Below are 15,231 nucleotides of genomic sequence, written 5' to 3'. Positions count from 1 at the left end.
TTTACGGCAAACCCCGCCCGCCTACAAGGCAAGATGGCGGCGCCCGATGGAGCGGACGTAGGGCAAGATGGCGGCGCCCGTGCCCCGTACGGAGGAGCAAGGAGCAGGGCAAGATGGCGGCATACGGAGGACCGGGAAGCCGGGCAGGATGGCGGCGAACGGAGGGGGCGGGGCAAGATGGCGGCGCACGGAGAGGAGGGACTATGACAAGATGGCGGCACCGGCGGGGCGGGACGGGGGCGGGACGGGACGGGACGGGGCGGGGCGGTACCCGTCCGGAGACAACGGAGGGGCCGGGGAGCGGCGCAGAAGCATGGAGGGTGGCGAGCGGCTCCTGTGAGTAACCGGGGCCGGGGAGGGCGGAGGGGGCGCAGGCCTGCGCCCCCTCCGCCCCGCCGCCCTCCCCCAGCCCGCTACTGGGGGAGGAGGGGCACGCACCGGGGCCTGTACTGGGGACACTGGTGTGGCCCTGGAGACGGTGCTCTCGCACTGGGGTCCTGTACTGGGGACACTGGTGTGGCCCTGGGGACACTGGTGAGGCACTGGTGTGGCCCTGGGGATACGGTGCTGGCACTGGGGTCACTGGTGAGGTGCTGGCGGGGGCTGATCTAGCACTGGTGAGGCACAGGGAATACTGATCCTGCACTGGGATGGATCAGCAGGGCCACTGGTGTGGCAGTGAAGTCACTGGTCCCATACTGGAAGTTTTGGGGACTTTGTCCCCGTGGCCCTCACCTGTCACAGCAGGACGGTGCTGCCCGTCCCCCGCAGTTGCCCGGGGTCCCCATCCCTGGGGCAGGCTGGGCTCCAGCAGCCCCTCGGCGGTGACACCGCAGGGGGCAGGTTGGGGACGCGTGGTTGCCACCTCGGTGGGCTCCTGGGCCTCCGGGGGCTGCACGGCACAGATAGGGGCCGGGGACAACGGTGGCAAGGCTGCCTGCCCCCGCGCCCTGCTGGCCCCAAATCTCTCCAGGCGGGAGCAACTGCTGGCCCCGATAACTTAATCTCGCGGGGCCCTGGGCTGGGCATTGCCTCTCCCCGGGGAGGGCCCTGCGATCCCGCGCAGGAAGAGGCCCTGGACCGCGATGGGGAGCATTTGTCACGTTTGTCACAGCTGGGCGCAAGCCCTTTCCTGCGGTCACCAGCCAGGGAGTGGGGAAGAGCCGCTGGCCCTGGCACCCCCTGTCCCCAGCCGCCGGGATCGGGCAGGGCACCTGGACCCCTCATGGGTGACAACCTGTATCTGCCCTTTCGTCCGCAGCCCCAAGGGCTTCCCCAAACTGAAGAACGACACGTTCCTGCGCGCGGCGCGTGGGGAGGAGACGGAGCACACCCCGGTGTGGTGCATGCGGCAGGCGGGGCGCTACCTGCCCGGTGAGCATGCGGAGGAGTGCGGGGGGGACGATGAGGGGGGACTGGCCCGCACCCCGTAACACTTGTGCCCGTCCCTTGCAGAGTTTCGGGAGACCCGGGCAGCGCAGGATTTCTTTGCCACTTGCCGGAGCCCCAAATTGTGCTGTGAGCTGACGCTGCAGGTGAGCATCCCCCGGGGGGTCTCCGTGTCCCCTCTCCATGCCCAGCCGGGGATGGGGAGTAACCTTGGGTCTGGCCACCCCAGGTGGCCCCATTAAGCTGTGCAGCCCTTGGGGACCCCACTGCCCCATGTGCTTGTCCAGGTCCTCATGGGGAGGGGGTCCCAGCCCCTCACTGACGCTGCCTCTTCCCCTCCGCAGCCACTCAGACGATTCCCCCTGGATGCTGCCATCATCTTCTCCGACATCTTGGTGGTGCCCCAGGTGAGAGATGGCCGGTGGTGGGGAGCAGCGGCTGGGAACAGGGCTGGGTTTGGGGCCACCCCATTCCTGCTTCTTCCATTCTCCCCTGTCCCCAGGCGCTGGGCATGGAGGTTGTCATGGTCCCTGGCAAAGGACCCACGTTTACAGAGCCCCTGAAGGAGGTGGAGGATCTGCTGAAATTGCGACAGAAGGTGGACGTGACCGCGGAGCTGGGTTACGTCTTCCAGGCCATCACACTGACACGACACAGCCTGGAGGGCAGGGTGCCCCTCATCGGCTTCTCCGGGGCGCCTGTAAGTGATGTGGCTCCTCCATGTGGGCTTCCCAGCTGGGCTTCTCTCCTCTTTCTTCTGGGGTGACACCGGCCATGACACCCCCAGAGCTGTGGGTGCTATAGGGTTATGTAGGTGGCAGATGTTCAATGCAGGAGCAGCTGTGCCTGAGGCTCTGGGTGCTGAGAGGTCCTACCTTCGGCACTGTGACCGGCCCCTCATGTCTTCTTCCGTCTCCATCACCCTTCTTACTCCACTCCTCTCCTTCCCGCAGTGGACGCTCATGTCCTACATGATTGAAGGTGGCGGCTCCACTACAATGGCCAAGGCCAAGAGCTGGCTCTACCGTCACCCTGAGGCAAGCCACCGACTGCTACGGCTGCTGGCCGATGTCATCACTGACTACCTGGTGGGGCAGGTGGCTGCTGGAGCGCAGGTGTGTCCGGGTGCAGGGGGTCAGGGCCAGGTGGGAAGGCAGGAACTGGGGACAGGGAGGAGGGAGGGTCCAGCTTCTGGAAGGAGGACTGAGGTGCGCCTCTCCCAGCCCCGTGTCCCCGGCAGGCGCTCCAGCTGTTTGAGTCCCATGCGGGGCACCTGGGCCCAGAGCAGTTTCAGGACTTCGCCCTGCCTTACATCCGAGACATCGCCCAGGCTGTCAAGAGCAAACTGAAGGAGGAGGCGCTGCCCCTGGTGCCCATGGTGAGTAGGGGCTGCCTGGGTTGACCCTGGCATCTGGGGGCTGCTGGAGAGGGGTGGCTCCCCCAGTCTAACCTGTGGAGAGGGGCCTGACCCATAGCGGAGTTACTGCCCGTCTCCTCCCTCCCCAGATCATCTTTGCAAAGGATGCGCACTACGCGCTGCGTGACCTGGCCCGTGCTGGTTACGAGGTGGTCGGTCTCGACTGGACCATCCGGCCCCAGGAAGCTCGGTAAGGGTCTGGCAGAGCGCTCAGGTGCCTGGGCAGCACCCTGGGCCGGGTACCCTGACCTCTTCCTCTGCCCTGAGCCATCCCAGGCCTGGAGATTTCTGCTCCAGAGGTGGGGATAGTTGGGGCCCCATGCTGCGTGGAGCTCACAGCAACCAGGGGCTGCACTGAGGGCTCCCGTGTGCCCTGCGGTGGGGGCTGCAGGCACCCAGATGTCCCCAGCCCCACATGCAACAACTCACCTGCTTCCTCCCTGCTGCAGTGCACAGACAGGGAAAGATGTCACCCTGCAAGGGAACCTGGACCCCTGTGCTCTCTATGCACCCAAGGTGAGCCGTAGCCATCGCCAGCAATGGGGGCTAATTCCAGCCTGTGTTAAAGGCCTCCTGCCTCAGTTTTCCCACCTTCAGTGCTGGCTTGTGTCCCAGCAGTTCCCCAGGCTGGCTGGGGACTGGTGGGGGTGGAGTACCCTGGGCTGGATGGGGCTGACACATGGTTTCCCACCGTGCCTACAGGAGAAGATTGGCGAGCTGGTGAAGAAGATGCTGGAGGGTTTCGGGACCCAACGCTACATTGCCAACCTGGGCCACGGCCTCTATCCCGACATGAGCCCCGAGCACGTGGGTGCCTTCGTGGAGGCCGTACACACTCATTCCCGCCACATCAACAAGCACAGCTGAGCCTGGGGGCTTGGGGACAGGACTCCGCTTTGGGCACAGTCACCCCCAGTAGCGTGTTGTCACAGGGCTCGCCCCAGGCTGGGCTGCAGCATTAAACCAGCACCTTCTCCGCAGCAGCCGTGTGGCTCTGGCTGGGGGGACGGGGAACTGGACGGCCCTGGAGGAGACGGGCAGTGATGGCAGCCTGGCAGTGGGGCATGTGAGGTCGGGGGAGCCCCTGAGCCCCATCCTGCAGGTCAGAATGGGGAAACAGGGATGCCAGCAAAGCAGGGAGGATGCCTCTCTCTGCCAGGCTGCACAGTGGTGTGCCAAGGGCTTGCGCGAGAGGATGTGAGCCTCGAGCAGAATAGGTATCTCCTGGCACGCCGGATGCGCTCGGCCCTGCTAGGGCAGATGGGCTGCATGAGGCTGGCAGGGTCATAGCCTGGGCACTGGGGGCTCGCACCCCACCGCTGCCACAGGCTCAGCGTGAGCAGTGCCACAGTCCTGCTTAGGTGGGAATAGGCAACATGACAACGACCCAGGGCATCCCCGAGTGGGTGGGAGACCCAGCAGCACCCACCGGGGGGACAGCCAGCCACATGGCAGGAGCCCTCCAGACACTAGCGCCACCAGCACCCTGCCACGCTGGCAGGGACAGTGGCAGAGACACCATGGCCCTAGCACTGCCATCACCCTCCTCCAACTCCCAGAGCCTCTTTGGGACTCCCACTGGTGCTGGAGATCTCTCCCTGACACACACCTCCCCATCTCCTTGGGGCGAGTCTGCCCGGGGCTCAGCACACCCTGCAGAAAGCAGCCCAGGGTGCCGGCAGCACCCAGGAACCCTGGGTTATGACTCCATGCCACCCCATCCTACACTGCAGCACACTCACTGCGGTCCAGGCTGGCTGTATGATGCATCACGACATGGGCACCAACACTGCTCTAGCTGGCATGGATGGGGCAGTGCCACCAGGGTGGGCAAGGACCTGCTGATGCTGTGCGTGGCAGGGAATTGCACCCTGAAGCAGCCAGGGTGCCTTGCCACTGCTCTGTCCCCCTCCTTGGGGCGCAGCAGCTGGGTACTGTAGGGGGCTGCGATGCCAGTGCCCGCGACGCGCGGCTGCCCAGCAAGCGTGGTGACCCCTCCAGCTTCAAAGAAAGGCAGTAGAGATATAGGCGGTAACGTTCATCCCTTTTATTATTAAACATCAGATGAAGAGGTCGCACACACACATACACGCACACACGCAAAAAAAAAAAAAAAAAAGGAAGGAAAAAAAGAGAAACAGATTGGTTGAAGACCGCTATTTCGGTGGCGACAGAGACCGAGTACAATTGGTTTCCTGGCCGGAGTGCGGACACAAGTCACTTGCCAAAAAATTAAAAGTCAAACCAGACAGCAGATAACTAGCCCACGTTCTCTAACTACAAGTCACCGTCCAGACCGGCCCTGGTCCCCCCAGCCCTCCCAACCCGCTGGCAAAGAAATGAACCAAAACCAAAGAGCCGCCAGCCCGGGGCTGGAGAGTCTGCCCCCGGCGCGGGCGAAGCCGGGAAGGGCTGAGCGTTGGCCGCACCACGGAGCTGGGAAGCAGAACGGTGCAGGGAGGCGGCGTGGCTGTGCCTGCCCCCCCTCCCTCCCCAGGAGCCGGGCAGCCCTGGTGCCCGCACGCCCGCCCAGGCACCGCGCACCCCTGCGCCCGCCGGGAGATGGTTGTGTACGAGGCGATGGGCTCGTGTCCTCCGCCAGCAGCAATGTGTGTCCAAGTGAGCGTCGCTCTGAGTCCCTTCCTTTGCTGTCCTCAAGCGCTGGGCTGCCGCTCGTCCTTCCGTCCGTCTGTCCGTCCCAGGGCTGCGAGTCGAGCGGATGATGGCCTCCCCCCACACCCTTCTCACTGCCGACGATGCCGTGGGAACCTGAGAAATGTTCGCGTGCCTCCTCCTCTTTTTGTCTGTGGTTTTGTTTTGTGTGGTTTTTTAAATAATAGTTATAATAATAATAATAATAATAGCAATAATAAAAATAATCGCCCCAGCCCACGACAATTTCAAGTATCCCCCAAATAAAAGACAGAATTATAAATAATTATAACTTTACAATTTAATAATTGACACATATACTATAGTATTTACAGTATCATAAATGCTTTTTTTTTTTTTTGTGTTACTTTTAGTAAGCAATCCCTGAGAACAGTTATTTTAACTTGTTTTTATTGAAGTATCTTCACAAATAGAGGAGTTTGCATGTCTCGGGCGGGCGGGAGAAGCGCTCTGCAAAGCCATCGCTTTTGGTGACGCATGAGGTTCTAGTGTTGCGGGTTTCTTTGCTCGCTCTTTCTTCTTTTTTTTTTTCTTTTTTTTTCTTTTTTAATTCCCCATGTAATTTTTCGCACTTTGCAACCTTCGGATCCCTCCAGCGACCGCTTCCTTCAGGAAAGAGGTATTAGATTTCCAGGTTAGCTTTTGGTATTGACAAGGGAGGGCAGGGGGCTGAGCGAACCATCCTTTTTCCCCGTGGTTGCCTTTTGGTTTGTGCCCAAGGAATCTCTGGATCCTCTCAGTGTGTGAAATGGTTAAATCCAAGAAAGAAAAAAATAAAAAACAAAAAAAAAGAAAGAAAACAAAAAAAAAAGAAACAGAAGACCAGAACAGAGCAGCCTCTGCCGATGGGGGGAAGGTGATCTCCGCTTTCCTTCCTTCTTCTCTCCCGAGTCCCCATGCTGCGGCCGGACCCTGCCAGTGAGCGTGGCGGGGGCCGGGGCTCACCCAAACCGTTCCCGCACCAGCAGCATCAGTTTTTTCTTGCCTTTGTAGATTTGTTTGAGATTGTCAATGAACTGGGCAAACTGTATGTGCCCATCCTGCGCCAGGAGGAAGGTCTCCCTGGCCTTGCTGAGGAACTCGATGAACTCCCCGTAGTGCCGCGGGCTGATGTGGGTGAGCCGGGAGTGGGTGGTGTTGATGTAGGCGCTTATCGTCGCGTCCAGCAGCTGTCGCAGGGGGGCTTTGTCAGTGGACATCAACTTCCCCGAGTTCCTGCGGCCGGGGATGCCGGCCAGCCCTGGGGCCGTCATGGTGCAGCGGCGAAGGATGTCCGAGAGCACCGTGGCACAGTGCACACTCTTCACCACCAGCGGGATGATGGCCGCCAGCTCGTTTTTGCCCAGAGAGTGGCTCAAGGCGCAGGCCCAGAGCACATCGTTGATGGCTGGGTGCGTGTCCTGGTTGTAGGCCAGGTTGAGATGCGTCATGGCCAATGAGGCCAGTTTGAACGCCCGGAGCGGGTAGCCCCGGTGCTCCATGTAGCGGGCGATGGTGAAGAGCTGGGTGTAGGTCATGCCGGTGGAGGCGGCATCGATGACGATCTGGTAGGCGGTCTCGAAGGCGATATGGTCCTTCTCGCAGAGGGTCAGGGCAGACAGGGCGCAGTTCTGCGGGTCCTTCATGGCGCACTGCAGGGCCAAGGTGCGGGCGCAGCTGGCCAGCTCTTCCCGCTGCGGGTAGTCCAGGCTTAGGCGCAGGATGGTGTTGTGGGACATCACTGTGGCTGCCACGATGCTGGTGGCTTCCGTGGGGGTGAACAGCGAGTACCAGCTCTGCAGGATGCTCACCAAGGCCCTCACCCCTGCAAGAAAACACTGGAGTCACGGCACAGCCCTGGAGCACGGCTTGGATCACGAGGCTCCTCCAGGTGCCTGGAGCCAGGGCAAAGCCAGCCCGCAGCAGTGCTGAGCCACGGCCTCTGCCCTAACAGGCACAGGGAAGAGGGGGACAGGCAGAGGCTACCCCGCTCGGCCATGCTGCAGGGCACAGCGAACACTGCTGGCCTGGCCCTGGGGTTCATGGGACCTGAACCAGTCCTGAACCCGGCCAACGTTGTGGCCCCAGCCCGGCCAGCTGGCACTCTGGGAGTGCATCCAGTTACCCAGGAAGAAATGGGAGACTCAGGAGAGCTCAGATGCCCAGGGCTATGAATGACCCTGGGATGTCTGTGCCCACCCTGCTCCCACCGGGCACGGGCCAGATCCGCCCGGCGCAGCGAAGCACTCACCCACTTCGGTAGCGCACGTCACCAGCCACCTCACCATCTCCCGCCGCCGCCAGTTGAGGGTTGACAGGGTCATGCGCATCACCTGCGAGGCAAACCCGGGGTGACCGGCTGCCCCACAGGGCTCCACCGAGGCCACCCAACACCATGGCGCTCCCCAAAAATCCCCCTGGCCCAGCTGGTTACCAGCTCCCCATGAGGCTCCCCGGTGCTACCTCGCCTCCACCCAAACCTCAGTGGGGGCACAGGGGCCTCCCATGGCTGAGCTCCCCCACTCAGGGCCATGCAGGGATGAATTTACTCCTTCCATGGGGGACCATCTGCTTGGTGGAAGACGGTCATGCAGCATGGGGGCAGAAGGGCCGCCGGCATCCCCCCCATGCCCTCCTGTACCTGGAGCCCCAGCTCCAGCGCCACATTGAGCAGCGTTGTGTCCGAGTTGCTGTCGGCCGGCGTGGCAATCTTGAACGCGTCTTGGGCCAGCTTGAAGATCAAGGAGGAGGAATGGATGTTCTTCTGGATGGCCTCCAGCACTGTGCGTAGGCGCAGCATGTCCCCTGGGTGCAGGAAAGGACGGTCAGATGGCTCGGCCTCCCCTCACCTTGCCCCCGAGCCCCATCTCCTGCCTGCACCGGGTAGTGAACAGCCCCTTCAGCATGGTCAGCCCCTCTGGACGCACACATGGAGGGATGCTGAATCAGGCCCTGCAGTCCAACAGCAAAATGGGGTGTCCTTCGCAGGAGGTGACACATCCTACAGCACCCATCCTTGCTCAAGACCATCCTCTCATGGAGAGGACAAAGAACACTGAGTGATCCCAGACACGTTCTGGAGCATTAGCAGACAACTGCAGGCCCCTCAATGTTCTACCCTGGGCACAACGTTGACAGCTGTCAAGCAGCCTTTTCCCAACAAAGGAGTTTGGGGGAGATGCTCAGTGCTGAACGGCTGCAGAAAGGTCAGTCTTCATTTAGGTATCTTACAAAGAAGAAAAGCTGTTTGCTGCACACGTACTGTCTTGCCCAGTAAGTCCCTTCTCACCGCAAGGCTAGCAAATGCCGGGCCAGGGTCACCTGGACTCGCTGCAGAGGCTCAGTCCTGGATGCCCCAGGTCAGGCACACAGCTCTCATAACCAAGACAGGCTGAGATACCCCCAAAGAAGGGGGTTCCTGGCACAACACCCAGTGATGCCGTGGGACTCCTGCCATAGGAGGCTGCAGGTGCCAGAAGAATACGTCATGGCATTGGGAGATGGGGCAGGATCTTGGAAGAGAGACCCATCAAGGCGTATTAATATCACGATCCTGTATCTGGCTTGGGAAATCCTCCCGTCAGCTCCTGTGGGACACAGGGTGGGGAGAGGGACCTTTGGCATGGGTGCAGACCAGAGATCCCAACGTGCCACATCAGGTCCCTCTGCTTTGTTCCAGGTTCATGTTTCTGCTCCTGTAGTCGTACACTGCGCAGATAACCTCACGCGAAGAAAACCAAATAACGCACAGCGGCATGAAAAACCTAGTGCTGCACCTGGGCACACACAGACATCTCGGGTGACTAATAGCTAAAGATATCGCCTTCCACCCACAGCAGCCGCTTGCACCGCCACCAAAATCCAAGCCTCCCTAAAATGGCTCGCGCAGGCGTGGGCGAGAGAGGCGGCGAGGACACAGGATCGCATTGGGACATGCTGCGGTGGGGGAACACCTGGGAAAGGGGACGGTAGGAAAAACAGACGTAATCCAACGGCCCTACAACCGTGGCATAAAAACCTCATCCCCATTAAGGGCTGGAAGGGAGAAGACACTAAGGGTAAGGCACTTCCATCCAGGTGCCAGCTCTCCATCAGGGCACTGCAAGGCAGGGGCAGGACACCATCAGCCCTGGAAAAGCAGCCAAGAGGAGGAGGGCTGGAAGGGGAGAAGAGGCTGCCGAGGCAGCGAGGCTGGAGCTTGCTGATGGCTCATTTACCTTCCACCTTGCCGGGGAAGCAGCACCTTCCCCATCAGGCTGGCAGCACAGTTTGCTGGAGGCTGACGCAGGCCACGCGGGACAGCGGCGGGCAGCGGTAACCGCTCGGCTCGCTGGCCCTCGCAGGGCACAAGGCGCTCACCATCCCAGTGGGGTTGGTTTCTGGACAGAGAGATGTTTAATGAAAAGCCCACAGCATGAACCCGTGGTATGTTGGGCAGGGCTAGCTGACCTGGCAGCTGACCATGCTGCAGGGCAGGCATGGTCCAGCATCACCCAGGGGCACTACCCGGGATCCCCGGTGCTGCGGTCGGCATCGCTGCAGGGCTCCACACACCTCTTAGGAACCTCCTGTCCCGCCCTGCTGGATCACGAGCCTTGGGGCCCTTTGGGACCAGAGCCCCGGAGATCCCAGGTTCTGTTGGGCTGCTCCGAGGCCAGTTCACTGTGCCCTGCCCACGGCGGGCTGCCAGGTCTCTGCCGGCGCTCGAGGGAGCAGAAAGAGGAGCTCCCTCTGTTCTCCAGTAAAGTCCAGTAAAGTGCAGCTCCGTCCCATCACCCCCATCCCAGAGCTGGCCCCCCACTAACCTTTGGCTGCCGTGAGCATGGTGGAGGCCAGCTCGCACTGCTGTGACTCCAGGTGCCCCAGGGTGAACCAGCGCGGGTATCTGCTAGGGACCACCGAGACCAGGTGGTGGGGGTGAGTCACGTCGCCAGACGGTGCCGTGGTCTCCAGGACGGGCAACCTGAAGGGTAAATGGGAGGAGGCAACATCAGACCTCACCACAGCAGCCCCAGCCCAGCCCCGGCTTCACCTCCTCTCCCCAAGGCGCTGGCGAGGCGAGGCAGGGGCTGCCTGCAGGCAGCTGCCCGCAGCGCTGCCTTTGAAAGCATCCTGCTGCCGTGCACGTGTGGGGGCTCCCGAGGCTGCGTGCTCAACACATGGGCACGGGGATCAATCTGAGACCGACTTGAAAGGGGCAGAATGATCCGTGAAGTGATTTATAAACTTGTAAGGAAAGCACAAGTCTCAGAAAAAGAAAAAAAAAAAAAAAAAGGCGAAATCCGTCCTCCCTCCCCACTCCTTTCATGTCAGAGTGCCCAGCAGAACTCCTGGCTTTATCATCTGGTTCTTCTTAAAACACCCAGTTATGATCAGAAGCAGCGGCACATTTCCCCAGGGCCTCTGCAGCCGGTTTGGATTACCTGCTTGTGTGGGGATATCCAAAAGCCTGGAAAACCCAGGGGAGAAGGAAGTCTAAGGAAGGGGAGTAGGTGACCAGCCATGGTGACAAAACCATGTTGGCTCTTAAACCCCTGAGTTGGTGCTGGTGTCACTAACTCGGTGGCCAGCCATGGCATGCAGCAGGGAAATCGTCCCCCTGGACATGGAGAGCATCCAACCGTCTCTGCTCTCCTCACTCGCAGGCTTGGGCTACCACGGGGCAGCAGAAGCCCAACCTTTCCAGCCCCAGTCAAAGACACCCCGACACAGGTGGTCCCAGCTGGGAGCAGGGGACGGGCACTGACACAGATGGCGAGGGACCAACGTGCACGTGCACCCCCAGGGCACTCGGTCCTGTTCCTGCTCGGTGGCTGGAGGTCTTAGGAGACTGGTGGGGCGTGGTGTCCCCATGCACCGCAGAGGCCCTTGGCTGCTCTTTTAGGTCTGGTTGCCCTCCTGAGCTGCTCTTCCCAGGACAGGGGATTTCAAAATTTCCCCTGGCGTTGGGGAGAGATAGCCCATTTCACCGAGGAAATGCTGCAAGAAAGATGATGCTGTGGGCTGGGACTTTTAATGGTGTCAGAGGGAGAGGGCACTGGAATGCTCTGGGGTTGACGGTCCTTCAAGCATTGACTCGTTTGGGAAATTCCAGCCTTTTCAAGACCCATCCAGCCCCTGCCAAAAAATCGCAGTACACGGGCTGATGTCTGAGGGGTGTCACACACCAGGGAGGGAGATGGGGCAGCTCTCGGCATCAGCCGTGTCCCCAGTCCCAGAGATGGAGCTGGGCTTTAATGGAGAACAGAGCGCAACTGTGCTCTCCGCCTGGCTCTGCGACATCCTGGAGCCTGGGGCAATGGCCCAAGGCCTGGCCGACCGAAGGCAGGTGACAGCACTGTGCGTGCCTGGGACCTGCTCCGGCGGAGGAGGCCTGTCACCAGGACAGGCAGGTGGCGAGGGGCCGGGCAGAGAGCTGGACCAGCAGACGTTATCGGGCCCGTGCAAATCCCTACAGATTGACAACCAGGAATTGCCCGAACAGAGAGCAGGAGTCTCTTTGCACTGCTGCTTGGTGCCCGGGCAGCCCTACACGCTCCACAGGATGATCCCAGGGTCGGCAAGCTCCAAGCCTGTCTCCGCTCCCATCCCTGCTCTAGGGTTGTAAAGCATCCCGGCTTCCCGGCAGAGCAGAGGAGGGAGGCAAAATGGGGGCAGAGACGGAATAAAACATGCACCAACCTCATGGCCCGCAAAGCCAGCTTGTATGCCAGGTCTGCATCGTGGGGCAGCAGGGCAGAGAACAGGTATTTGGCAAAGGTGTGCATGGGGACGCTCTCACGGTGGATGACTTCTCCCAAGCCACTGAAGGGACCACCTAGGCAGAAGCAGAGCCTGTCAGCCATAACTAGCACAGCAGGATCTGTGGCTGGGGTTTGCACCACCCCAAAGCTTTGAGGATCTGCTCAGCAGCTCCCTGGTGCGTGACTCAAGTTGAATCCAGGGCAAAGGGCTGCCCTTTCCTTTTCTAAAAAGCCTTTCAGGTCAAAATCCCTCAGAAACTGAGGCCACATGCTTAGCACCCTTTCTCCATAACGCCTCTGAGGTGGTCTCGCTCCAGGGATGTCAGCAAACCCTTGCTTTGCCAGATGATGGGGCTGAGCAGCCATCCCACAGACTCAGCACCACACCCACAAAGGAAGAAGCCAGGATGGGGTCAGCCAGGCGTAAACCTTGGAAAGGGCACCCCAGAGATGTTACCAACACTCAGCTAAGACACAGAAGCCAGCTGGATGGACCAAGTCCCCACCTTCCAGCAGCAAGATGCACTGCTTCCGCAGGGTCTGCACTAGCACCGGGTCCAGCTCCAGGTCCTGCAGCCGGGCGATGATCTGCTCCTCGTTGCGGCACACCTTGTCCTGGGCATAGAGACCTTCAGGCATCACTCTCTGCTGACCCATCCCCATCAGGGCCACCTCTAAGGCCAGGGACAGGTAGGACTCGCCGCTGTCTTGGCTGCCGGTCACGATGGGCACATGTTGATACACTGGGGGTTTGGAGTCCCCGGTGTCTAGAAGAAGGGAGAGAGATGCAGCAAGGTTAGAAGAGCCTTCCTAGGTGGCAGAACAACAGCAGAGAGAAAAACCTCTCAACTTTAGAAGCCAGACCCACGCTTCCCTCGCTGCCTGCCTTCAGTTACCCAGAGATGATGGATAAACCTCCCTGCAGGAGGTGTGGGCTTCACCTCCTTCCTGCTCTCACTAGGAGATGCAGAAGACCCGAGACCTGTGCAACGGGGTGCACAGCTGACACCAGAGCCCTCCCGCGGGCTGCCAGGCCTTAGCCCAGCTCTGCTAAGCCACTCTCCTGCTTGGCTCTGGCTGCAAACCAGAAAAACTGGGTTGGGAAACCTCACTGGGAAAACTCAGGGCACTAACTCCCCCCTCTGCACTGCAGTGCTGTCCTGGCTGCTCCTGCAAAGGTGGAGCGAGGGGAGATTCGGAGCCCAGGAGTCCCAAGCCCCAGACCTGCACCAGGGTCTGCCCACCCGGCTCGGTTCAGCCGCAGCCACCAGGAAGGGAGCCAGGAGGAACGCTCAGTACCTGAAATTTCAAGGCAATTTTCCTCTTCTAATCTACAAGCTTCGGTCAGGGTGAGAAAGAGGCAGCCGATGGGGTTCAGAGGGTGGCCTACCCAGCCCTCCAAGTTGGTGATGGTTGTTGCTCCTCGCTGCAGCAGTTCTGCAAAAAAATGGAACAGAAAGACATTAAAAGTGAGGAATTTAAAGACAGGTCCTGCACCCAGAGGGGTCTCTGAGACCAGAGACCTGGGACACGGGGACCTCCAGGGCCAACTCTGGCGTGGTAGTTCGCAAGGGCAAGGAGCAGTTCAGGGCAGCCACCCATGCACCCTGCCACAGACATCAGAGGGAGCAGGCACCCAACAAAAAAAGGTGCCCCTAAGGCCACATAAGATGCAGCAGCTTGTTCTCTGTTCCAGGAGGACACGAAGGACTGCAGAGTCCCAAGATGGGGTCTATAAAGTCAGACCTGCAGCTTATGGACTCATAGCCTGAACGTTTTGGAAACACAAGCAGAAATCTCTCCAGAGATGACAAAGACTCCCAGTGAGTCTTAAAAGCTCCATCTTTTGATGATCTCAAGCTGGCTGAGCTAGCAAGGTCCAGAAGTCACTGACCACCAGCAGCACTGAGCTAACTGACCCCGCTCCCTGCAACTGCAACTGCAAAAGGAGAAACCCTGGGCTTGCCTCCTGGTACAATTTACTCAGCAAATACAAGGTGGAGGTAGCAAGGCAGCCAGCTACTGCAGCAATGCAGACAAGCGGCTCCTCTTTAATGCAGGCATCACTTGCCTGTGCAATCCTTACAGCAACCAGACACGGCGACAGTGGGAACAAGGACATCCCTACTCCAGCAGCCCGAAGACAGCACGTGGGCACCTCTGTCCTTAGCGTGTGGATGCCAACACAGTTTGGCTTAAGCAATCAGATGCATCAGTTTGTCTTTCTAGGGTGTGAGTAATCCCATAGAGCGCTGCCCACCGTCAACCTCTGCTGCTCTGGATGGGGCAGCACTACTCTCTGAGGTGGAGAAGACTTTCTCAGTCAGCTGGGATACCCCAGCTAGACCTCGTGAGACACTTCTCCCATAGCTCTACTCATACCTTTCTTCTGATGCTTATATATTTCCAGCTGCCTTTGCTGCTGCAGTCGCAGGGTGTTGATTATGGCAACAGTTAGTCGGAGAGCTTCTCTGGGATAGCCGTGGGAGCGCAGGGCATCTACCCGAGCGCAGGCAGTTGGGACATGTTCTGCAAGGCAAGGACAAACACGGGGGCATGGCTGAGCCAGACGAGCACAGAAATTCATGGGATGGTACTGATGGGGAGAGAGAACCTGACGGCATCAGGCTTCAGGGCGTTTTCTTCTACTGATCTTTCCCACACCCCAGCTAAACTTCTGCTCCCTGTCTTGAATTCATCCCTTTCTCCCTGCTCCTGGCAGGGATGCCTACCAGGAATACCAATGGGACTCCTACCATGTTCAACCCACAGCAGCCACATCAGTACCTAAATCCCCACCTCCACAAACCTTATCTAATGGAAGCATTTCCAACACACCATCGCTGCAATACGACAGCTCCAAACACAGGCTGTTACATTCCCTGCTGCTCATTTCTCCTAAAATCTGCACGGCTTATAGTGATTTCTCTCATTGCTGTGCACCCAAACGCTTCTTAGCATCTCCTCCAGCACAGGCGATGATACATGGGGTGAGCCTGTGCATCCAGCGCTGTGCTGGGGGCACTGACA

At 59.8% G+C, this 15,231-nt stretch overlaps 2 protein-coding genes across 2 annotated transcripts in view; one reads left to right on the top strand and one right to left on the bottom strand.

Annotated features, from left to right (window-relative positions):
- The first annotated feature begins 67 nt into the window (after positions 1–67).
- Positions 68–4,944, top strand: UROD (uroporphyrinogen decarboxylase). Its single transcript, XM_075155942.1, is given in 12 exon segments — positions 68–133; positions 135–198; positions 201–336; positions 1,262–1,374; positions 1,456–1,535; positions 1,734–1,796; positions 1,892–2,089; positions 2,343–2,504; positions 2,630–2,767; positions 2,896–2,996; positions 3,256–3,322; positions 3,509–4,944. Coding segments are annotated over 12 exon segments (1,353 nt in total). The 3' UTR covers positions 3,674–4,944.
- A 1,048-nt stretch (positions 4,945–5,992) lies between these two features.
- The window catches only part of ZSWIM5 (zinc finger SWIM-type containing 5), a 29,208-nt gene continuing 19,969 nt past the window's right edge, over positions 5,993–15,231 (bottom strand). The window contains exons 6-13 of the mRNA XM_075155944.1: positions 14,584–14,730; positions 13,501–13,638; positions 12,708–12,968; positions 12,140–12,275; positions 10,264–10,421; positions 8,100–8,263; positions 7,710–7,791; positions 5,993–7,283 (exon numbers count right to left, since the gene is read on the bottom strand). Of these exons, the coding sequence (XP_075012045.1) occupies positions 6,421–7,283; positions 7,710–7,791; positions 8,100–8,263; positions 10,264–10,421; positions 12,140–12,275; positions 12,708–12,968; positions 13,501–13,638; positions 14,584–14,730 (1,949 nt within the window). The 3' untranslated portion in view covers positions 5,993–6,420. The remainder of the gene's footprint in view (positions 7,284–7,709; positions 7,792–8,099; positions 8,264–10,263; positions 10,422–12,139; positions 12,276–12,707; positions 12,969–13,500; positions 13,639–14,583; positions 14,731–15,231) is intronic.

This window comes from Calonectris borealis, chromosome 8, assembly GCF_964195595.1.
Source record: "Calonectris borealis chromosome 8, bCalBor7.hap1.2, whole genome shotgun sequence".
In the NCBI taxonomy this organism is placed as follows: domain Eukaryota; kingdom Metazoa; phylum Chordata; class Aves; order Procellariiformes; family Procellariidae; genus Calonectris; species Calonectris borealis.
Note: the sequence above shows the minus strand (reverse complement) of the source record. Positions and strands in the feature narration are given on the sequence as shown.